This window comes from Nuphar pumila, chromosome 4, assembly GCF_984573655.1.
Source record: "Nuphar pumila chromosome 4, dmNupPumi1.hap1.1, whole genome shotgun sequence".
In the NCBI taxonomy this organism is placed as follows: domain Eukaryota; kingdom Viridiplantae; phylum Streptophyta; class Magnoliopsida; order Nymphaeales; family Nymphaeaceae; genus Nuphar; species Nuphar pumila.
The window spans coordinates 141,538,882-141,563,459 of record NC_143252.1 but is presented as its reverse complement, the minus strand read 5'-3'; the positions used below and the strand labels follow the sequence as shown (position 1 = coordinate 141,563,459).

Here is a 24,578-nt window from a genome sequence, read left to right as displayed (position 1 = left end):
TTAAAAAATTGTGGGTCTTAATCGAAAAATTGGGTCAGGCTCGGGTCTGATATAAAATTTCACAAACTATACCCGGATCCATCTATTAATCTGACCTTCAGGTTCGAACTCGGGTCTTAATTAGGTTTTATTATTTATCACTATACCTGGACCCTACAGGGTTTGGTCCGGGTAAACCAGACCCGTTGACCCCCTTACTTGACATGTTCTTTGCAACAAGAAGACTGAAGCAGCATACAAGAAGCAAGGAAGAAGCATCATTTTAGCAAGGAGAGTAGCAAGGGAGCAAGAGATAAGAATGGAGAAGAAGAGAGACGTAGCCAAGTTTGGATCACCATCTTCGGTAGCATCAGAGGGTGGCATTGGTCGATCCGATTTCGACGTCTTCCTCAGCTTCAGATGGGAAGACACCCTCAATGGTTTCGTTGGCGACCTCTACGAGGCCTTGAAGCTGCGTAACCTTCGCGTTTTCTTCATCAACAAAGAGGGTCTTCTGAACAAAGGGGAAAGGATGGGAGAGCTGCTGGGAGCCATAGAGAGGTCAGAGACCTTCGTGCCCATCTTCTCCAACCGCTACGCCGATTGCAGGTTCTGCCTAACGGAGATCACTAAGATGGTCGAATGTGGCCGGTTGATCCTTCCCGTGTTCTATGACGTCGAGCCTCGTGAAGTCAGGAATCAGAGAGGTCCGTTCGAGGCAGCGTTCAGGAAACACGAGGAGGATGGCGGTTTGGATGACAAGAGGGTGAATGAGTGGAGGGATGCATTGAGAGAAGCAGGGGAGATTAAAGGATTCGATGTGAAAAATGAGGCTGATGGGTCTCTCTCTCTTTCTCTGTGTGTGTGTTATTTGATTTCTAAGAGATTGAGTTTTGGGAAAAAATGGGATTCAAAATGGAAAGAAAATGCATGCGGTCCATTATTTCTAGTAGATCATGCTAGCAATGTCGTTGTGATGGTATGGAGGGGACTGGTAGATCTTGCAGTTCGGTTCCACTCATCCCCTATGTCATCCCCCATCTTCATACCCCTTGAATCTATGATACAAGTTGTTTTGATCAAATCTGACCTCATAGATGGATTCAGCATGCTCGATTTAACAAGAATCAATCTTTGGATCGTACTTTTTCAACAAAAATATGATCTTTTAAATAACAAATTTTTGTTGTTTCGTCAACCGCTGATTTTTGAATCGTCAAAAAATCCTGCACTCAAGTCGGATTTGGTGATTTAGATGTCAATATTCACTAAATGAATGATGTAGATCACATCTATGGAGTTCAATTTGATCAAAACAACTGCATCTACGAAATCCCGAGGAGGGGTATGAAGATAGGGATGACCTTGGAGATGAGCGGAACCGATTTGTAGATCTTGCAGGCATCCACGCTGTGATGAGCTTCGTACATTGTCTAGTGGATCCAATATCTTCACTATCTTGTGGGTTTAAAATGTCAGTAATCTTGAAATGTGGAAGGCAATAGGATCAAATTGTGTTTCATGAATGCCAGGAAAGGCATGTTTTGGACACAATTTGTGTTCATTATTTGCTTCTTTAATTATTTGGCTCTTTGGCTATTGTTATTGTCACCAGAATCTCTTATTTTGTGTTGTTGGTGATCCTTTTTATAGACAAGAGACCAAGATAATTCAATTCATTGTTAAGAGGGTTTTAAGTAAAGTAAACAAGACCCTCTTTGATGTGACTAATTTCCCGGTTGGATTTGACTCTCGCATAAATCATATGAAGAAGTTGTTGGATCTTGAAGCTGATGGTGTCAGAATGGTGGGCATGCATGGCATCGGGGGAATAGGAAAAACAACTCTTGCAAAGGCCATCTACAATAGAATCTCTACCAGATTTGAGGCCAGCAGCTTTATTCCAAATATCAAGGAAGTAGCAAAGCAATACAATGGACTTGTTTCTCTGCAAAATCAGATCATCCGTGAAGTTTTGAAAGATAAATATACATCTATAACTAGTGTTAGCCAAGGAATCAATCTTATTAAGAGAAGAATCCATAGCAAGAAAGTTCTTCTTGTTTTGGATGATGTTGATGATGATAACCAGCTTAAAGCGTTAGTTGGAAGCCGAGATTGGTTTTCCCCACGAAGCAGGATCATTATAACAACAAGAAATAAACATGTATTAAACGTGCAAAGAGTAAAAGAAGATGAGATTTATGAGGTTGAAGAATTGAATCCTGTAGAATCACTCCAGTTGTTCAGTTACCATGCTTTTGGGAGGGACAAACCGATGGAGAAGTACACTAAGTTATCCAAGAAAGTTGTTCTTGCCACCAGAGGGCTTCCCTTAACGCTTGAAGTATTTGGATCACTTTTTTTTGATAAGAGTAGTCCAGCGGAATGGGAAGCTGTGTTGGAAAAGTTGAAGCAGGTCCAACCCAAGGATGTTCAGGAAAGATTGAAAATAAGTTATGATGGACTTGATGATTTTGAGAAACAAGTATTTCTAGACACGGCGTGCTTTTTTATTATAAACGGTAAGGAAAATGCCATTTACATGTGGAAGGACTGTGGTTTTTTCCCAAGCATAGCAATCAAAGTTCTCTTGCATAAATCTCTTATCAAAATCAGTGATATCAGGGATGGGTTTGAAATGCATGATCAAATTCAGGACATGGGTAGACAGATCATTCTACAGGAAGGTTGCCTTGGGCTCCGTAGCAGGTTGTGGAATGATGACGAAATATTAGACGTCCTACAAAATATGAAAGTAAGGCTTAAATCATATACTTTTTATTGTTTAATTCTTCTTCTTTCCATTATACTACTGCAGTGCTAGACTAGATACTGATCAGGTTGGAATCAATCAGCTCTGAATTAAAGTCTATCTAACTTAATATCAGCCCCATTGGATTTGTACTTTGTAAACATGTGCCCCTTACCATCTTAAGATGACTTACTTTATCAACTTGAATCAAGAGTCAGTTTACTTGACTTGAACTGAGTCAGCTTAACTTGGTCTTGCCAAGTCTCTAACAGGTCGTGGGGGAAACTTTTGATTCAGGAGACCTGTGGAAGACTCTCTTGGGGTTAATGGATTTCTGACATTTTATGCAATTTTTTTGTGGTTTTTGAAGGGCTTCTTGTTACTATTTCACCAACTTCACCTTTTTCCTTGGTTTTCAATTGGTCCTTTGATTCTAAAATGCATGTAAAGTTTACATGATAGGTGCATTTTCTAAACCTTGTGAAGAGTGTAGTTGGTTCAGTCACTTCTGTTGAACTGTATTTGGATTTGTCAAATCAGCTTGCCCTGCTGAAACTTCAGCTTGTAGGTTGAAGTCGGAGTGAAGAGTGGAGTCTAATCCATTCATTGATCAACTTGGTTGATTGTCCCAGTTCTTGATTTACTTATTCCAAGACATACCAAGTATATAATTGGTTGTGTAAGGACCTTCAAAATCCTTTTTTACTCGGATAACTCCGTTCATTCTTATTGTGACTCAAGCAAGTTATCAGAGTCTTGCTATCATGTGGAACTAGTTCTCTTATGTTTATGGAATCTTGAAGGCCAGTGAACTGCCAGCATCTTGTTTTCATATGAATATCTTTCTTGAAGAAAATACAAGTTTGTAATGTGAGCAAAAAAAAAAACCAATAAGATGTTGCCTGAAAAATCATGTTGTGTCTGTCATTTCTATGTGCTTTCAATCCTATTCGATTTGTGCCTACCATGCCAGGTCTACATTCTGCCATTTTCATCGCACAAAGGAACAAAAAATACTGTACTCTGAGGTGGATAGATAGAGAGGATAACATTTTCTCCATTCGATATTTCTCATCCTAATACATAATGTGTCAATAATTGCTCTAAAGTTTTAATATCTCTGCAATATCTCCTCTACTGGCATTCTAGTTTGTGGATCTCCTTGAAAGAAAGGCAGTGTTTAGTAGATATTAACCATGCCAAGACTGTTCTATGATTAGCTGCCAGTGAATAGATTTATCTGGAATGGTGGCATAACATGCACGGAGTTACAAATTTCCAGAAGAATGATACCTCCACCTCATCCCATCATCCCATGAAAATGTCTAGCTGCATGAAGCTGACAACTTCCTGTGGTTTAAATTTCTTCATCTATTCTTTTCAAATTCTCTCAAGAATTCCTACAGCATTTAAAGATGTTTTCCTTTAAGCAGATTCGAAAAGCATAACGTAAAGTTTTATAGAAGATTGTGTGAGAAAGAACGCTCGTTATTCCCTGCATAGACCTGTCATCGGCAGAGAGAGAGAGAGAGAGAGAGAGAGAGAGAGAGAGAGAGAGAGAGAGAGAGAGAAAAGGGGGGCAGTCCATCGTGACTGCCCTCTCATTCTATTAATACAATTAGTGTATAAACTAGGGTACGAAAATACCCTTTAAAAGAGAGTTAATATACATTCTACACTTATTGGGTCTGGACCCGATCCATTATATAAATGGATCGGGTCAGACATATACAAATGACGTCTTCTTTTCAGCCTCCCTCAAGTTGTGCATGGTGTTGGACCATGAACAACTTGTTCTTCAGAAACCAAAATCTATGCTTTGTCAAGCCTTTAGTGAGGATGTCAGCAACCTGTTCTTCAGTTGGCACATACATAGGCTCAATCTCCTTGTCTTCAACCTTTTTCCTAATAAAATGTTGATCTATTTCAATGTGCTTTGCTCGACTATGGTGGATGGGATTGAATGACATGTTGATGGCACTTTGATTGTCACACAACAACAGTGACCGAGCAATCGGTTCTCCCATTTCTGTCAGGAGATGTCTAATCCATGTGCTCTCGGCCGTGGCAGTGGCCATCGATCTGTATTCAGCCTCGGTGCTTGATCTAGCAACCGCCTTTTGTTTTCTACTGCTCCAGGATACCAAGTTTGGCCCAATGAAGCTGCAATAACCGGATACTGATTGTCGTTCGTCTGGATCACCTGCCCAATCAGCATCAGCATAAGTGACGATCTCATGGCCCTCATGGCCCCCGCCTGGATCTAATTCTCTTTTCTTGTATACCAACCCATCATCAACTGTACCCTTCAGGTAGCGAAGTATACGTTTGACTGCATCCATATGTGACATACGAGGTTCATGCATAAACTGGGATACTTGATTAACCGAATATACTATGTCAAGTCTAGTAAAGGTCAGGTATTGCAACATGCCAACTAAGCTGCGATACTTAGTGGGATCTCCATATATATCCCCTTCCTGTGACCTCAATTTCTGATGAATGACACTTGGAGTTGTTAACGGCTTACAATCTGTCATGCCTGCTCTGCCGAGAATGTCCAACGTATATTTGTGTTGAGTAAGGGTAAGGGTATCATTTCTGTTATCAACTTCTACCCCAAGGAAATATCGCAGCTCTCCCAAATCTTTCATCTTAAATCTCTGATTTAATAACTTCTTCACCTGCTTAATGTGACTTTTACAGTTCCCTGTGATGATGATGTCATCAACATATATCAACAGAAGAATAGTGACTCCTTGTTCATTGTGAATAAATAATGAGTGATCCAAAAGAGACCGAGAGAAGCCATGCCGTTGTATTTCTAGAGAAAAACTGTCAACCCAAGAACGAGAAGCTTGTTTCAAACCATAGAGTGCTCTCTTTAACTTGCATACATATTTTTTTGCGTCTTGTTCTGCATATCCAGTGGGTTGTTCCATGTAGACCTCTTCTTTTAAATCCCCGTGCAAAAAAGCATTTTTTACATCCAGCTGGCTCAATGTCCATCCATGTTTAATGGATAGACTCAACACAATGTGAATGGTCCCCATTTTAACCACAGGACTAAAGGTTTCATCAAAGTCTTGGCCTTCCTCTTGTGTGAATCCCTTGGCTACAAGTCGAGCCTTGTACCTTTCGATGCTCCCGTCTGGTTTATACTTTATTTTGTACACCCATTTTGACCCAACAACATTTCTGTTTAGTGGTCTAGGTACAATCTCCCATGTCCCACATTCATGTAAGGCCTCCATTTCTTCATTCATTGCTTCTACCCATCTTCTAGAGCTCGCAGCTTGGTAGAACATGAGAGGCTCTTCCTCTTTACTTATGGATGTCAAGAATAACTGAAAATCCAATGAAAATTTTTTATAACTTACCCACCTGTCAAGTGGATGTCGAATTCGTGAGGATCTTCTGATATCCATTTGCTGCGAAGCGGATGATCCAGATGGATCCGTATTCGTACAAGAAATGAATGAAGGCTCTTTCTCTCGCCGGGTGTACACAATACCCTTATACCTTGTTGGCTCCAAGTCATATGTAACAGTCTCCTCCGTTTGAGTCTCATTGGCTGAATCCTCATGTGGCTCCTTCTGACTGCAATTTTCTGGACAGTCTACTTTACCATTGGCGAAGAGTTCTGAATTTAACCATGGGTAGTAGACCTCAAGGCTGGAGCTTAAGTTATCAGTATCCAGCATAGTTGAATTAGTATCCTGATCAGCAAAGTTCATTTCATCGAAAATTACATTCCTTGATATTTTGACACGCTTACTCAGGGGATCGTAACACCTGTACCCTTTGTAATCTTCTGCATATCCTACAAACCTGCATTTTAAGGCCTTATCTTGGAACTTGTGCCTGAGTGAGCTGTCAATGTGAACATAGCAAATAGACCCAAACACACGTAATTCATGGTAATCAGGTTGTATGCCAAAAAGAGAGAAGTATGGTGACTTATTTTCTAAGATACTCATGGGCAATCGATTTATCACATGAACTGTGGAGTGAAAGGCCTCAGTCCATAATGATATAGGGAGATTGCTCCCGTGCATCATGCTCATTGCAGTCTCAACAATATGTCGATGCTTCCTCTCAGCAATCCCATTTTGTTGAGGTGTATGAGGGCAAGACACTCTTCTTTTTATCCCGTTATGTTGAAGGAAATTAACAAAGTCACTCGAGGAGAATTCACCTCCTCCATCACACTGCAAATTAAGAATGTTGGTAGAGAAATGATTTTGAACAAAAGAGTGAAATTTTTGGAACAATCCAAAGACTTCTGATTTGTGCTTCATAAAAAATATCCAGGTATAACGTGAGTAACTATCAATGAAAATAAGATAGTATTTACTGCCAGAAAAAGAAGTAATTGGAGCAGGACCCCAGACATCCGAACAAATGACCTCAAATGGCCTTGAAGCTCTTTTATTAATAGAAGCAAAAGGTAAAGCATGACTCTTATATAAATGACAACTAGAACACTTTGTATTAACGACTTCTGAACTCAGACTGGACTTAGGAATAAGATTATTCAAGACAAGTTTTTCAATGAAATGGCGACCACAATGACCAAGACGACTATGCCAAAGTCTTGGCTTATTACTTTCAGAAATAGTAAATATAAAATCAGAATCTAAAACTTGACGTTGGTGAGGCTTCAAGGATGAATAGTTGGAATGAATGGAGGAAGGATCTTCTTGAAAGATGTACATGTTGCCCCATCGTTTTCCTTAAGATCCTTGACATAAACAGAAGAGGGAGTAAATTCAACGGAAACATTAGCATCATCAACAAGTTTTGAGACAGAAACAATGTTCTTTTGAATATTAGGTGCATGGATGACACTTGGAAGTTTAAGAGAGGACTTTAACATGTGTATAATGGCATTTCCAGTATGTGAGATTGCATGATGGGACCCATCTCCTGTGACTATGCTATTCTTTCCAACATAAGGTGTAAGAGTCAAGAGTTTACCTACATCACCCGTAACATGAGTAGCTGCTCCGGAGTCGACATACCAAATTCCTTTGTCATTTTGCTTCATATTCAATCCTGCCAAGGCCGCCAACAGCAACTCTTTTACTTCTCCATCCTTCCTAGCCTCTGCTTGTGGAGCTTTCCCTTTGTTTTGAGGATTAAACCAGCAATTTGCTTTAATGTGCCCTTTCTTGTTGCATAGGAAGCAGGTGGGAATAGGTCTTTGTCCCTGCGTATTGGGTGTTGGAAGTATGCCACGACCTCCATAGTTATTTCTTCCTTGACCTCCTTTTCCTTGAAAAGAACTCCCTCGTCCTCGACCATAACTCATTCCCATAGCTAGCACATCTTGGGTTCCTAAATTTCTATGAGAGTCTTCAGGAGATCCTTTCAGAGTCATCTCATATTGCAATAATTTCGCACGAAGATCTTCAAACTTTGGGAGTTCTGGTAAACATAGTAAGGTTGTCGTCATGACATGGTAGTCTGGCCCCAATCCACTCAAGGTTTGTTGTACTTTATCTTTTTCACTGACAAGACACCCAACAACGGCCAACTGATCTGTGATGCCTTTCATTTTGTTCAGGTATTCCATAATAGACATGGAATCTTTCTTTAGCATTTGAAACTCTCGCTTAAGAAACATAATTCTTGCCTCAGAAACTTGAGAATATGTTTGAACTAACGTATCCCATAGCTCTTTTGCCGAACAATCATCAGGAAGAGCAATAAGGACCTCTTGTGAGAGAGTGGAAGTTATGTATGCCACTAGCGATTGGTCCCTCTTCATCCAAGCAACATATTCTGGATTCTTGTGAAGAACAACAGATTGTTCTCCTTTATCATCGGCTTTTTCTTGCGGAAGGAATTCTGGAGGTGGTGGAATCGATCCATCCAGATGACCAGAGAGGTCCTGACTCTTTATAAACGGGATGATCTGTCTTTTCCAGGTTAAGAAGTTACAGTTATTCAGTTTTTCAGAGACTAGTTGGCCGAGAAAACTTGAGGACAGGCATGAATTCTCATAAGTAAAATCCATTTGTTTGAACTGACACTTAGGTATGAAAAACAAAACACTGCTTTGAGCACTCGACCAGTGAGAATACTCGGCTGACAGATGTCAACAGAGAGAGCAACAGTGATTAGCAGACACTTCTTTTCAGAGCCAACGAAAACAGAAAACAGCAGGCACTTCTTTTCAGAACCAACGAAAACAGAAAGCAGCAGTGATTAACAAAGGAAAATCACAGATTAACAGAAAAGGAAAACACAGTAATCTGAAATGAAAAACAGAATCACGATGGTAGAATCTCAAAGAAAAAGGAAAAGGATCGAGTTTCACAGAAGTAGAATCACACAAAGAAAAGGAATCACAAAGGAAAAAGGGTATCGAGTTTCATAAATAGGAAAGAGGGAACCTGTTATCGTGAAACCGACATCAACCAGCCTCGTTTAGATCCACACAGATCCACTCACCTGTGCCTTACGTTCCCTGATTCACGTTAATGCCTTAGTCGAGTTTTTCAGAAATAGGAAAGAGGGAACCTGTGCCTTACGTTCCCAGATTCACACTGATGCCTTACGTTCCCAGATTCATGTTGATGGACAGGAAACGATGCAGCCCACGCAGATCCAAACCGAGATCAACCAGCCTCGTTTAGACCAACCACACAGATCCACGCACCTGATGCCTTACGTTCCCAGATTCTTGCTTTGATACCATGTGAGAAAGAACGCTCGTTATTCCCTGCATAGACCTGTCATCGGCAGAGAGAGAGAGAGAGAGAGAGAGAGAGAGAGAGAAAAGGGGGGCAGTCCATCGTGACTGCCCTCTCATTCTATTAATACAATTAGTGTATAAACTAGGGTACGAAAATACCCTTTAAAAGAGAGTTAATATACATTCTACACTTATTGGGTCTGGACCCGATCCATTATATAAATGGATCGGGTCAGACATATACAAATGACGTCTTCTTTTCAGATTGGACATCCCTTAGAATGGCCCTTGAAACAAAAACTGATAAAACTAGGTTGAGTTGATAATTCTTGGATGAAGTTTCAGTCAGCAAGGTGTCAACCAAATGCTAACAGTCTGATTTATATTGCCTGTCACCATGTCTTGGATGGAGTTGGGCGAACTCCTTTTGCAAAGCTGAAAAGAGAACACGTCTTCAGTTATTGTTTCCAAACTTCAACAACCCTTTTGGCTGCTAATTAGTTTTTTTTTTTTTTAATTTTAGTACCACATTGCTAACCTATCAAATATGCATGAAGTTGGGTTTTGAGGTCTACTAATCTTTTCCATTTTAAATGTGTTGACTTACGAAAATCATTGGATCAGCTTGCCCTGCCATCAATTTTTTATGTGGTAATGCTGCATTTTGAGTCAGGCCTGGGTCATATTCAGTTGATTTTCTTGCTATCTTACAGGGAACAATTAATGTGGAAGGCATCATTCTTAATTTAGAAGTTGGAAACCAGACGCATTTATGTACAGAAGCATTTGCAGCAATGTCAAAACTTAGACTACTGCATGTTAATTATGCCAACTTTCGAGGTGAATTTCTGCACTTCCCAAATGATCTCAAATGGTTTGCATGGGAAGGGTGTCCATTGAAATCACTGCCACATGACCTTTATCTCGAGAAAGTTGTTGTCCTTGACCTATCTCAAAGCATGATTAGCGCATTGTGGGATAAACAAGGAACCAATGTGAACAAGCAGCCACAATCGAAGAATAAGGTTAGCTGTAAAATCGGATATCTCCTCAAGTCCTCATTCTGTTTCTTTCTAATGCAGTGTCCTAACAGAAAGGAAATCATTTCACAGATGTTTGACAGATTGAAGGTCCTCAATCTACGTTACTGTAGAAGCCTCATTGCAACTCCTGATTTTACCAGTCTCCCCTTCCTAGTGAAATTGATACTTGATGGCTGTTCTAGCTTGGCCAAACTTGATGAATCTATTGGGCATCTTAAAAGATTGGCTTTTCTTAGTATGAGAGCTTGCATTTCACTGAAGGGGCTACCCAAGAGTATTTGTCAGTTGAGTTCTCTTGAATTACTTATCCTAATGGGGTGCTCCAATATTTCCACACTTCCAGAACAGTTGGGGAGCATGGAATCACTAAAAGAGCTGAACTTATCAGGCACTGGGATAGAAATAATACCTGACTCCATTGGTTGTTTGACCAACCTCCAAGTGCTCAATGCTAGCGGTTGTATGGCACTGTGTGATCTACCTGATTCAGTTAGTGGTGCAAGGAACCTAAAGAGTATTTCCGTTAGTGGCAACATTAAACATTTGACCGAGTCAATTGGATTACTGGAAAAGCTTGAGGTATTAGAGGTATGTCAGTGCAAAAAACTGAAAACAGTACCTGCCTCCTTAAGTCAATTGAGATGTCTCCAGGTTTTGGCAATAATCAGCACTGGCATCCAAGAATTGCCCAAGAACATTGGGAGCCTCGTGAGTTTGAGGACTCTACATCTGACTGACAATGTGGATTTCACTTTGGACTTGTCTTGTTTCACTTGTCCTTCATTAGAACATGATTCTTCTAGCTTGTACTTATCAGTTGGCAAAGTTCCTGGTCGTTGTGGAAAATTTTCATGGTTGAAATCCTTGTACTTGATTCGCTGCAGTATCAGTAATCTGCCAACAAGTATTTGTAGCAGTTTTACTGGACTTGAGGAACTCATGTTGAACTTCTGTCATGGGCTTCATTTTCTTCCTGAACTTCCTTCATCCTTGGTCTTTCTTAGTGTTGCCTATTGTCAATCTATGGAAACAATCTCAGATGTGTCTAACTTGAAGTATTTAAAGAAGTTGGATGTAGCAAGATGTGGGAACCTTGTTGACATTCATGGCCTTGAAAACCTGAAATCTTTGGAATCATTGCACATAGATGGTTGTTACAGCCTTTCCAGCGATTTAACGAATAGTGTATCTAAGGTAACTTATGGTGTTGGTGTTTTGAATTTGCATAAATCATTTATTTTACCACGGTCCTCCCCTTTTAGATGGGCCTGAGACATAATGTGTCTTAAAAGCAACAAGGACCATTTAAAAGAAAACTTTTGGTCAAAGCATTTTACGATGATACACTTTCTTTATCTATTAGCTGCATTAACTTGTTTAGCATTTCATGCTTATTTTGATTCATGCTAATGTTTTGAGACAGGTTGTTGCATTTGAACAGTTCAAAGAGTTATGGTTTAGCGGGAATGTGACTCATGCTAACCTGATTGACCCACGATTATCTTTTCACTTACCAAGAGGATCCACAAGGAAACACCTGCTTATAAACCACTTGTACCTATATGGCCATTTTAATGTGGGTCGCAACTCAGACTCGAGCCACAGCCCAGTGTTCGTCCACATTGAAGTTCTGGCAGATGGACAGCTAGTGTTTGAATATATACAGGATGCAGTGTGTTTATCTGACTGTTGCATGATTCAATTCGACGAGGATGAAGAGATCTTCAGGTACTTGGCCAATGGAGGTATGATGGTCCAAGCATCTATAGATGGTTACCAACTGAAAGGGGGTGATCTCCATCTTGAATATAGAGGTTGATGCTGTGGTTCTGTTTTTTTTGTTTAACCATTTATCTATTTCCTATTTGCAGCCTTAAGCAGGGAGAGTAATTTTCTGTTTGGCCCACATGATTAAAAACTACCTAAACACTGGGTTACTGTTTTAATCATTGCTCTATGTTGGATTTGGTTTGTAATTGGAATTGATGTTTAGGTTTATGATATGTTAACCTATCACCACTCTAGGAAAAGTCATTTGTTTTGTAAATTAAGATTGGTGCTTTGGTCTCTGACTGGTCAACCTATCACCACTCTTGTGAAAGTCATTAAGCGTTCAAAGAATGCCTCTTTAAGGTTCTGTTTGGGAGCCTTGAATCGGAGATGTGTTGTAGTTTCCCCCAGTTTTCTCATGCCATCTGCTGTTTGGGAGCAGTGGTATTGCCAAAACACTGCATTGGGGATGGAGTTGGCAGCCCCAACACCACCTTTGGACACCATTCACAAGAGGATGTTTTTGGCAACTCCATCCTCAACACCACATTTTGGCAACACATGGAAATGGTGTTTCCATCTCAATGCAACACTTCCAAACAGAGCCTAAATGCAAGTTATTGTTCCGATTCCTCATGTTAATCTCAAGATTTGGCAACTTTTTCTTAAATTAGTGCAGGCAATGTTGCTTTATAAGTTATGTTAGCGATTGTATGCTATTCATTTGCTTTTGTTTGTTTGCTCATGGCAAACGTTTTTCATGTTTTTGGTACAAAACTAGTGCAATGTGTTCGAGTGGATGCAAGTGGACGAGATCTAGGGAGGCAGTTCAGACTCTAGGGCTTGGATTATTCTCACTCAAACTTATCACATATTTGCAAAGGCTGCACAACATTCGGGTTAGTTTCAACCACCTACTTATCTCATTATCTGAATGCTTTTCAAATAACCACCTCAGGTATACATTTGCATTTCTATGGGAGTTTTACATAACAAATCATCCTATGCCATCTTAAGGTCTTTTTTTTAAACAAATCAACGAATGAGGGCATTTTAGACATTTTGACTAAAGAAAGGCCAAGTGATGAGTTTAAGAACAAGCTCGTCTTTGAAATTATACAAAACAAACAGCTCAGTGTAATTATGGAAATATTGGGTGGCTTCCTAAATAGTTGATAAGTTAGGTGGCTTTCTGTAAATTACTCAAATTGGTATGACATGAAATCGAAAAAGAATGGCTATAGATTCAATTCTCAGGTTTTCCAATCTATAATGGTTTTGTCACAAATTTACTAGGATTTTAATGTGAAAATATCGCAGGGTTTATTTGCCAAGAAAATTATTGTTTTCAATGCGGATGACTATTCGTTTGGTCAAAAAACTAAATATAAACTCAGAAACTCGTAATTCATCCACCAAGTTACACTCTAACCATCCCCAACAGGCTCACCCAGTTGGATAGGGCGAGCTTCAGGATGGCCAGAGGCCCTGAATGTCATGAGTTATATTTTCCATGTGATCAAATCCACGACAGGTATGGGGGCAGCACCGTGGGTTTGGACTAGTCTCTTGTGGTTTACCACTATAAGGTGCAGCCAATTAGGGCTTGATCCTAGTGGATTCTTTGGCATTTAAAAAAAAAGTTACACTATAGCCTCTGAATGATTCTCAGGCTTGGTCTTAGCTGAAGTCATAGCAAATTGTTTGAAATTTTGCAAATTTTTTAGAATATCGCAATTTCAGATGTGATTTTGTTGACGAGTTTCATGGGTGTTATTTTAACATCATGACATGCAAAACTCAAAAATTCACACTTGCGAGAGGTAAAATCGTTAAAAAAATTTGAGAGCCTTTGATATTGTCCATTCAGCAAATTTGATAAATTATGAGACATTTTCAAAAAATGCATTATTTTTGCCGTACAGTACAGTTATTTTTTGAAAAAAAACTATGAAAAAAATTACATATTCGAGAGGAAATTTGCAAATCTAAAAAAAAATTGCACATGCTTAAGGTAGAAAGGTCATTTTAAAGCAAAAAAAATTATGGATTTGAACATGAGAATTTGAAAATTGTAGAACATTTTCAGAAACACATCATTTTTATTGTGCAGTATGGTTATTTTTCGAATGAATGCACTTATGAGTTCAAACTAAGTACACCCAAAACTTTGTCCTTTGAAGCTGTTTCGAACAGTTTAGGAGACAAGGTTGTTTATGTGTGTGTGAGAGAGAGAGGGGGGTAAGGGGGATTGACACAAAGAAAGGAAGAAATTGCCTTGGAGAACAACTCTTGCCATTTTAAAATAATATAAAAAACACAGATGCATATATACCACCAACATCAGCATCATCCAGATCAAAGGGAGCAAGCAGCCAGAGCATCAGCTGTTATCCAAGCCTGGAGAAAAAAATAATGATAGCATATACACAAATAGTTTACCACAATGCAAAGAACCCAGGGGAACAATTGGTGCATGCCAGATTACAACCTAAATTACAAGTTAGGATACAACATTGTTCCTGCACTGAGATTGGATTCTGATATAGCCATGCAGGCACAGGTATGAATCATGCCTACTTGCAACAAGAGCTGGGATAGGTCAGCATCTAATATACAATTCTCAGCTACTTTTGAACGGAGCTTGCATGCTTACATGTTTAGGATACTCACACCCATGCAAGAACCGACTCCACTGGGGCAGCATTAGGCACATCATCTGAACAGCAGCATCCGATCCACCACCCAAGATCACCAAAGCAAACCCGAACATATCAAGAAGAAATTGGTTCGTACGGAAATGACAGCCATGGGTGTTTAAGAGCTTCAGTTGCTGTGGGGCGCTTCTTTGGATTGATTTCAAGGAGGTGACCAACAAAGTCTATAAAACCATGATCCCCCATAGGCAACCGGTGTCGTAAAGATGACTTCTTTGGAATCAAGTATTCTAATTTGTTGGTATCCTGAAAAGAAAGAAAAAATCTTGAATGATTTAGAGGACAAAAAATTTGGTGACACTGTTTGGCCTGAAAAACCAAGAACTTGATGAATATGGATAGGACGGTAGAGTGTACACTGCACAGTGTCCTGGACAGAAACAAGTTTGGCATGATTTGGGCCGTAGCCTACTACTTGGCTTGAAAAATCTATAATATAGGTTGCAAAATGCACAATGAATCTGAAATTTGAATACAAATGCTCAGGCCATCTCATATTTTTTAATATTTAATTTAATGCATTTGAAGAATATTTCTGAAAGGGATGCATATCTTCTGAAAATGAAAAAATATGATTCACTGATTTATCATTCATAAAAAAGGGTTGCTGATTTTCTTGATATCAAAACTTTTGGAACTGGGAGTTTTGTAAGTTTACTTGATATTAAGATCCCTCAATGTTTTACGGGAATTAAAAACACAAGAATCAAACCAACAAGAAGCTATACAACATTATTTATATCAGCATCATTCTCATGAATAGAAGAACTTCATTCAACTGAAGCAAAATTAAAAAAAGTACCTGATTGCGCTCATACAGCATGTGGTTTTTTGTAAAATATTTGTATGTATCACGTCCCGTTGCAAGCATGCTTTGGTCAATTGGCCCAATGATACCAATAACTCGAGCAAGGAGTGTCGCTGGCGAGTCATTTTGGAAGAGCACCTGCAGCAATGGAAACCATTTGTCATTTGGCAGGCATCGGTGTACCCATGCAGCCCATTGTAAGTGAGCGAAACATGAAGAAGACCGTGAACCTACACTCCATAGCTGATAAAACTCCAACATCTAGACCAAATAAGTGATTACTCTGGATAACAGTCCATCAAGAGCTGCCCATAATGATCATTACAAGCTACACCACAGGATAACTATCTATGCAAGTTAAAAACAATTTCATATTTCCCAAATTAAACATGATGTTGGCCTCTGGGATATCAACCAACCCTCATAAAATAAATGATGGTCAAACAAGCAGGTCAATGTAATATTTGGAAGTCATGAAAATGTGATTTTCATCAATCATGACTTCCAATAGAGGAGAAATCAGTGTAATGAGTTCGGTCATTTTTTGACCATAAGCATCTCATACAATGACACATAAGAGGAGAAAATATTGTAGGAAATTCATCATGGTATCACTCATGATACGCAATACAAAACCACCCATTTAGATTTTAGACCCATCCAACAACATTACCCATTTCTATGAAGATACCAACCATCTTGAAAACTGACAAGCACCCCCCCACTAATTGATATGACAACACAGTCATATTAAAGTACACATTACACTAGTAAGTAACTGGGCTAACCCTGACTGTTCTGGCTAAATTAGCAAGTCAAGCATCCAAATGCAAAGCCAAACACTAACCATTGATTGAAATCGTTGATCATCAAAATGATAAATGATACCAAATAAACATGGGCCTCATATTGTTCTTGGAGGGATTATCCCAACAATTCTTACAGTTGCTTCCCCCCTCATTAGCACATGACTTTCTGAATTTTATTGCTAGAGAAGTCACATCAGTTTATTACTTAATTAACATGGGATAAAGTAATAACAATTTGCAAATTGGCTTTTTTTCTTGTTCTTTTGGTATTTGTAAAAAAGCTTCCCAACACAGCCTTGCCTAGTCTATGGACACACCTAGGGGAAACCCAGTTCCCAGGCTCACCAAACACTTTTCACTGCATAGGTGCTCATCAATATCCTGTCAAACAAGGGAGACTGAACAGAGCATTGTGTGGATGGAAAAGAGAGATCAAAACCAGATGAGCAGGAATAAAATACCACCAGGGTACCATAAGAAGGCAAAATTGAGATGTATCATATGTAGAACTAATATTAAAGCAAACAAACAAACAAATGATAAAAGGTAAAGCATAGCCAACTTACATTTCCAGTGCAAAGTTCTGACAAGATACAACCAAGAGACCAAATATCAATTTTCTTGTCATAGGGAAGGCCCAAAATAACCTCTGGTGCACGATAAGACCGAGACTGAACATAGGAGCATAAATGATCTGTTTCAAAGCAACTACTGCCAAGGTCAATGACCTTAACTTCACATCTACTATAGCTCTTCACTAGAATGTTCTCTGGCTTCAGATCACAATGGATAAGACCAAGACCATGCAAGAACTGAAGAGACTCCAAACACTGTATAGTAATAGACTGCAAGCCGAATCCTAGAATTAGATGGAAAAGGAACTTCAAAGGCAAAACAGTGAACTGAGGGATCCATTGGTCCATCTAACAAGCTTCAAGTAAATATACCTGCAATCTAGGCATCGTAAAGTACACCTCTCCTCCAGATTCTCTGTTAAATTTGTGAAATTCATACAAGTTTGCCTTGAGAAGTTCACATACAATTAGCAAATGTTCCTGTTCAACAAGGGAAAAAAAGGATCAGAGAAACTTGATGGAAGATTTCTGAAAACCTTTTTTTTTATTTTTGAAGAACCATCTAATTCATAGCATTTGACATGATTCATCAGAAAAACAATAATCATTACATGCCAAGATGTCATCTTGCTGATATGTATATTCTGCATGTGTAAAGCTGTAATGCGGAAACATATCTCATGCTCAACAGAATATGTCGCATTTTCTTAAAAAAAAAAGAGAGTTTAACATGGACGCTAAAAGAAAATTGCCACATCCATGTCAGAGATTGCCAAACACCTGAAACAATCAAGCAAATAGCCACTAATGCGAATAGGCAGGAACCCTAATGACTCAACAAAGGATGGGCATAGGCTCGACAAAAGTAGAAAAAAATATTCCCCAGGTTTACCTCAGCCACCAAAAGTTGAATGCCGCTACCAACAAGAACAATCCACAAAACGGAAACAAATGGTAACCATGGTTACGAAAATCTCATCCTGTTTGTCAGTGGGAAACATATGTATAGAAGCAGAAGGAAAGTTTCCTATTAAACTTTGTGTACATGTTGCTATTTAGTAGGGCATAGTTGTCACAATGTCACTTTGTCCACGAACGGACTAGGCAGCCATTGTTAACAGTATAGGCATTAGTTTGCCATCCCAATGCACTATATAACCATTCCATAATATGGGATTTTATTTCAAGAAATGTTCTGTAGCAGCAAAAGGAGTAAATAATGTAATCCAGAATACAGTAACATTCACCTTGATTATCACTAAGATGATTATTTTTGTTAAGGCATTATCATTAAGATGATTATGATTTGCACTCCAGAATCTTTCATCTAATGAATTTACAAAATGACAGAACCAATACAAGACGCATAAGCAGAAAATGTTGGGTGAAAATGCATTCGGAATATGCGGGCAAAGGCAAGGTCCACTCCTTGTTCTTGCAAGAATATGTTGGTCTAGGAGGGAAAAGGCTAGAAGTAGGTTGAATGATTTTCATAAATGACAAGGACATGAAATCTTATACACCAATCTGTGCAGGAATAGTTGGCTAAAGATCAGAATTGCCAATATAGGCCAACAAAACAGGAATACCATAAAAATAAAAAATGAGGTGTAGGCAGCATATGCTACTGATAAAAGAACATTGGTTATACAAGATCGGACAAAACATGAAAAAAAGAAAGAAAAACTAGAAAGGTGTAACTTGAATTAGGTTATACATATAAAGATATTAGAGGAGCAAGTAGACATCATGAAAACCAACCTACAAATATACAGCCCACAATTTAAATCTCTCTACAAGTGGCACTACTTCAAAGTGACTGGAAGTAAATTGAAATTTAACTCGCCAAGACACATGCATATGAAGTTCCATTTAAGTTTATAAACCGTATAAGCAGTGACAAAGAATGGATTATACTCACTCGGTAGTAGAAGTAATCATAGAGACGAAGAATGTGGTACTTGTCAGCAGGATCATGCTTGTTCACAAATTTAAGAAGCTTTATTTCATCAAGACTCTGGTCGAAAAAATCTTTATTGTTCTTGATGATTTTGACACAGACATCCATCCCAGTGTGCAGATCGTGTGCTTGAATAGCTTTGCTGAATGCAGCAGAGCCTAAATACTCAGTAACATGATAACGCCCAGCTATCACCGAGTTTAGGACAACATGGAAATTTTTGTCTTCCTCAAACCCCGTCCTAACCATCAAGATAATAAAAAAAATTAGACTAAACTTCAAGAAAATTGGCAAAGTAGCTAAAACAGTCACTGTACTTGCTGGATCTACTTGGTATAACAATTACCAAAGTTCATGAACACAAAAATATCAACTAACTAACCAAAAAATCATCCAAAACACCAAAATCAAGACAGAACTCACCTATTTTTTCTATGGACAATCTTGAGGTTGAAGGTTTCAAATTCCTCCTCCTGAGCTTTTATTTGTCGCACTTGCTCTTGTACAGCAGCTGCTTCTTCATCCTCCAGGGTGGTTGCTGCATCTTCTTCCCTAGTATCACTTACTTTCTCATCTTGCGCATTGTTCATATGCTCTCTCTCCGTGTAATCATAATCTGAATTTGAAACTGCTGATGATGTAGATTGTGCTGATCTTCTTGTGTTACTGATATCTTCATCTCTTGAGCTCTTAAGAGGTGACGATTCACTGCTTTTTCTCCTCCATGAAGCCACAATGTCATCTGACTCAATCAGCCCATTACCACAGTCATCAGTGTCATCATCACCAGTTATCCCATCACCTTTTGTTGACCAAAAAACCTTATCAGATTCTGACTTCATCACATCCTCAGTACCCAAAGGAGATGGAAAAGAAAACCCACCATCATTATATCCCATTCCAAGAGTACAACCATCATTTTCAGGTCCAACAATGCTTTTATTTGAAACTGGTTTAGATGCCCTTGTCTTGTCCATGCCTAGCCTCTCATGTGACCTTATAACTTTTCCCTTATGTGCTTGTTTAGATCCACAAACATTTGTGTCCTGATCAGGGAAATATTCCAAGCCCCCTTCGTTACTCTCTCCAACCAAACTTTCCTGCACTTCACTGCCAAAGTCAGCCACATCACTGTTAATCCCTACACCTATTGATCTGACAGAACCATGTTGGCCATCATCAATGCACGGATCTTCATGTCGAGGGTGTCCATGCTCGTTTAAATCTCTCCCACTGCCCAGCATAATGAGTTCACTTGTTTGAGTAACAAATCCCTGCCAAACAGGTTCAGTACGCATCAGGTTTAGCTCTTCCTCATCCATCAACTGCCCATCATACTGAGAAATAAGATCATTTTCATCAGTTCTTCCATACATTTCAGTCATAGATACTATTGGGTCTTCAGAAACAGCAACCTGCTCAATGTTCTTGGCCTGAATATACTGCTCCCCAGAGAAGTAAGAGTCCTCTTCTGCAAAAGACTGATCATCATCATCTTTTGCTGGAGCTCTTTCCTGATGATCAGGGCCACCATTGTGCCCAGTCCCCTTTTCATTATCACTTGGATAATCTATTTCATGGGCCAGAAACCAAGACTCATCTTCAATGGGCTGTCTCATGTATCCAACATCATCATCATCTTCATATTCATCTGAATCCCAGTACTCATTTGGATAGTCAACAGACACACTCAATCCATCACCAGCTGTAGCAAACACAGAAACAAAATCAGAAGTATCCTCAGCAATTCCCTGACTTACCGACAACCAACTACTTCCAGCTGTCTTCCTTCCACCTGTTTGATTAAAAAAAACATCAGTGCTTGAGAAAAATTAAAAACAACTAATACAAAATGACAGAGTTCCAATAAATAAGACTGTCAAATATAGAGCAATATGGAATGACAATCATATTATCACATAAGGATAATTAAAGGCTTTCAATTTACATGCGATTAATTTGAGCAACCACCAAATTCCTAGCTCTTCAATTCAATGCAACAAACAAAGCCATCAGTAAGCAAATATAAATCATGAAAGTGGAAGTATTTTCTGCAGTAAAATCTAACAGCTGTCACATTGATTGAAGTTGTGTTTCTAATTAGCAACATGGTTCAACAAACTCATGAAAGATTGAAAGAAGCAACTAAAAATTAGGAACCACTTTTTGCAAAAAATGGACCATTCAAATGGCATGCAGATGTGACACTTGGCTGCTGAATAATGTGTCCATGTCAAACCGCATCGTTAAAAGTGTTAGGACGTTCCATTTACAAGTGATGTATGTTCAAAACAAAGGTATGGGAGGCAAAATGTAATATGTGGATGTCTACCTGTTAGAGGTTTAATTTTGGAGGGAAAAGAAAGAAAAAATGATTTAGGAAACAGATTGATGCTCAATCATGTTTTGGCAGCATCCAACAAACAGCTACATACATATTACAGGTTAAACAGTTTCAATTATGCTGGCTTTTCCACAATGAAAATTTCAAACATGTTTGAAAAAGAGATCCAAAAAACAAAAGGAAAACAACATAAGTTTAGGCAAAATAACACTAAAACTAATAGGCACAAGAAGATATAATTAGTTACTGAAAGAACCTGAAGAATTGATGTCTTGCCCAACAGGAACATCCAGAAAGGATCCGATTGAGAAGGTGTTGTCCATGTTTGAAGGTTTTGGTCCTAGTCCATAGTGGTCCACCTTCTCCTCCCAATGAATGTTCGCAGACTTCTCTTCCGACTTTAGCCTGACAGGTGGCAACCTTGGCAGCTCTTCTTTGTGACTTTCATTGTTGATAGACACACCCAGGTTTCCAAAATTTGTCTGTTCAAAACTGGATTTAGACATGCTTATAAAGGAAGCTTGAGCGGCATGTATTTTGTTTGAAGTCGAAAAATCTGCTCCACCGACGTCTTGTTTCCCTTCTTTGCTACTACCATCAGAACGCCCAGAAGTTGAACCAATAAAGTTTCTATATTCAGATGATGCTTCAGCTGTGGGGAATGGGAAAACCGTCTTAATGGAGCATTCTTTCCATGTCTCTAGAGAAGGATGAGAAGTTCCAGAACTTTTTGACCACGTATATTCTGGTAGTTGATCTTTAAAATGGAGACCGCCATGCTTGCTCCCATCTGAGCATGACATTTCGAAAGGAACTGTATCAAAGGATTTACGTGTTTTATCAACTTCATTATGTTCCCTCTCGGGATTTCCTTCAACTGCATTACTTGTACACCCAGGCCATGATGGCATTGCTTCCAATGTATCAGCCTCCCCAGCACCATCTTTTGAGTCAAGAGGTCTAGATTGATTCAGCAGGCTGTTGCTATTCTGATACCATCCAGAGCTATCTCCCGCAGTCTTCGTGCTTTTCACAGAATTACTTTTCCTCAAACCATAAACAGTATGATGCTTTGGATGCCCAGATATTTGAAGATCTGAAAAGTTCTCCACAGTGGTGGCAGAATCTTTCAAGTTTGTGTCAGCTGCCATGCTAAAAGTCCACGGGTAAAGATCTGCAGATTGGCCCGGCATGCTGAAGCTTTGCAGGTTTGATGGCCCTTGCTGGAAATCAAAGTTCTTCTCACTTGTCCCTGCAGATTCATTAACTGTGTGTCTCTCAGGCATGCTGGTGCCCTTGTCCGCAGTGGCAGAACCGTTCTTCCATTTCCTATCGGAACCATTTCTGATACTCCCACACTCAACCTCCTTAACTATAAGTTCTGCAGATGAGTCGCTGCCTCGGAGGCTGCTCGATATCGGGTTTGCAGGCTTTCCTAATCTACTAGACTCAAGAGCATATTCGCCTCTATCTGCAACACCATCATCTTTCCCTTCATTCGAGTTTCCCAAATCTTCGGCAAGAGGATGCGCAAGGACACCGTTTGATTCCTGACGACCAACGAGCTCCCCCCTCAGGGCAGCCTCAGCCCTTGTAAACCGATGCCTTTTCAGGTAATCCAATATGACATCGATCGTGTCTCCCATTGTTCAACTGCCACCAAACACTCCGTAACCAAGCTCACAATGATGAACTTCAGATTGCCGAAAACGAGTCGAACAGTTCATAGTTTTCTCTCAATCTAGCATCCAAACTAGTCGACCTCTACGTCGAACATTCCTAGGAGACAATGAAGCCAAAAATATGCCATATTTAGGAGAAAAAACACCCTCCAAAGATCTACAAGCAACGTTAGGAAAAAAAATCCATTTAGAAAAGGGATGATCCCCATCATGTCATACTAATTTCGCCATCAATCATCAGATTCACACTAAAAACAAATACTCCTTGACGCATAACATATTCTTTACCGTTTCTTCTCCAATTTATACGAAAAAATCACGCAAATAAAGAAAGTGAATGAGAAAAGAACGAGAATATCCCCAACAAGACCTCCCCCCCAAAACGAAAACCATAACCAAATCCCTTCCGCAACAGGAACCCTAACCAAACGCCAAAATCCCAAAAAACCAACGCCACCGACACCAACACCAAGGCCAAAACTTCACCAAATCGTCGAGATCGGCAACCCCAACCAGAACCAAAAACGAACGAAAAAGAAAAAGAAAAGAGAACAACCAAAAACTGCATTCACGAAACCCGAAAATCACCTCAAATAAAAAGATTTCAAAAGCAATAACCAAAAAAGAAACTGAATTAGAAAATAAGAGAAACGAAAGGGAAAAGAGCCAAGAACAAATCGATGGGGGGCTTACTACAAATCAGAACAAGAACGCCCATCAGAAGGACGACGACGAGCGAGCGACCGAGGGACTCCCACCTCAACGGCTAGCGGAGGCGACAGCAACGTAAGCGGCGGAAGCAGCTGCCCAGAGACGCATTTGGTGGCCCTTCTCTGCACCAGAAAAAATAATGGCGCAGATGCCACAACCATGGCGTCCTTGGTTCCCCCCCAATCCCTTCGCAACGTCATTTTTACCCTTCTACCCTCAATCTCCTTGTATAATACCGATATTACCCTCGCATGGACATCCTTAAATACCGAAACTACCCCTCCACGGCTCGTCACGGGAGGAGACGGCGGGTTTTTTGTTCGCACGAGAGGAACAAGGCGACGCCTTTCCGGGGGCTGAGAGAGCAACCGTTCTGGGGGTATATGTGTTTATATGGGGGTGTTTTCGGTATTTGAGGCCTCGGGCTCTCGTTGGATGCGAATATCCTATCTGGATCTTTTCCATGAATGTCCAAATAAATAACATTATGACTAATTTATCCTTAATAATCAATACCGTGGATTTCAAATTCTGCATGACCGTTTGGCAGATGGGTATTCGGGTTCGGACCCAAGTCTCACCTGATCCAGTTCAAATTATTCACCGTTTGTGTTCAAGTACTTGATATGCGATAAAAAACTATGTTATAATCAATGAGATAATATTATGAAGGACTAAACAACAAGCTTTGCATTGAGAAGGGAGCGAGTTTGCAGCACTAG

General features: G+C 39.6%; 2 protein-coding genes across 3 annotated transcripts; one reads left to right on the top strand and one right to left on the bottom strand.

The window, feature by feature from the left end:
• Positions 1 to 298: 298 nt before the first annotated feature.
• Positions 299 to 11,752, top strand: LOC149841374 (disease resistance-like protein DSC1). The gene is made up of 4 exons (XM_090005251.1): positions 299 to 819; positions 1,633 to 2,737; positions 10,151 to 10,462; positions 10,520 to 11,752. The coding sequence occupies exons 1-4, from the start codon at positions 299 to 301 to the stop codon at positions 11,750 to 11,752; spliced, it is 3,171 nt and encodes a 1,056-aa protein (XP_089861377.1).
• A 2,861-nt stretch (positions 11,753 to 14,613) lies between these two features.
• Positions 14,614 to 24,058, bottom strand: LOC149841373 (uncharacterized). 2 transcript variants are annotated; one of them, XM_090003800.1, is made up of 8 exons: positions 23,839 to 24,058; positions 21,720 to 23,242; positions 19,543 to 20,914; positions 19,081 to 19,360; positions 17,532 to 17,639; positions 17,151 to 17,429; positions 15,770 to 15,913; positions 14,614 to 15,213 (listed from the first exon to the last, which is right to left on the bottom strand). In XM_090003800.1, the coding sequence occupies exons 2-8, from the start codon at positions 23,107 to 23,109 to the stop codon at positions 15,025 to 15,027; spliced, it is 3,762 nt and encodes a 1,253-aa protein (XP_089859926.1). In that variant the 5' UTR covers positions 23,110 to 23,242; positions 23,839 to 24,058; the 3' UTR covers positions 14,614 to 15,024. The 2 variants fall into 2 exon arrangements, with proteins under 2 accessions (XP_089859926.1, XP_089859927.1); XM_090003801.1 differs by lacking the exons at positions 14,614 to 15,213; positions 15,770 to 15,913 and having other exon boundaries at positions 17,226 to 17,443; positions 23,839 to 24,057.
• Between the last annotated feature and the right edge of the window lie 520 nt (positions 24,059 to 24,578).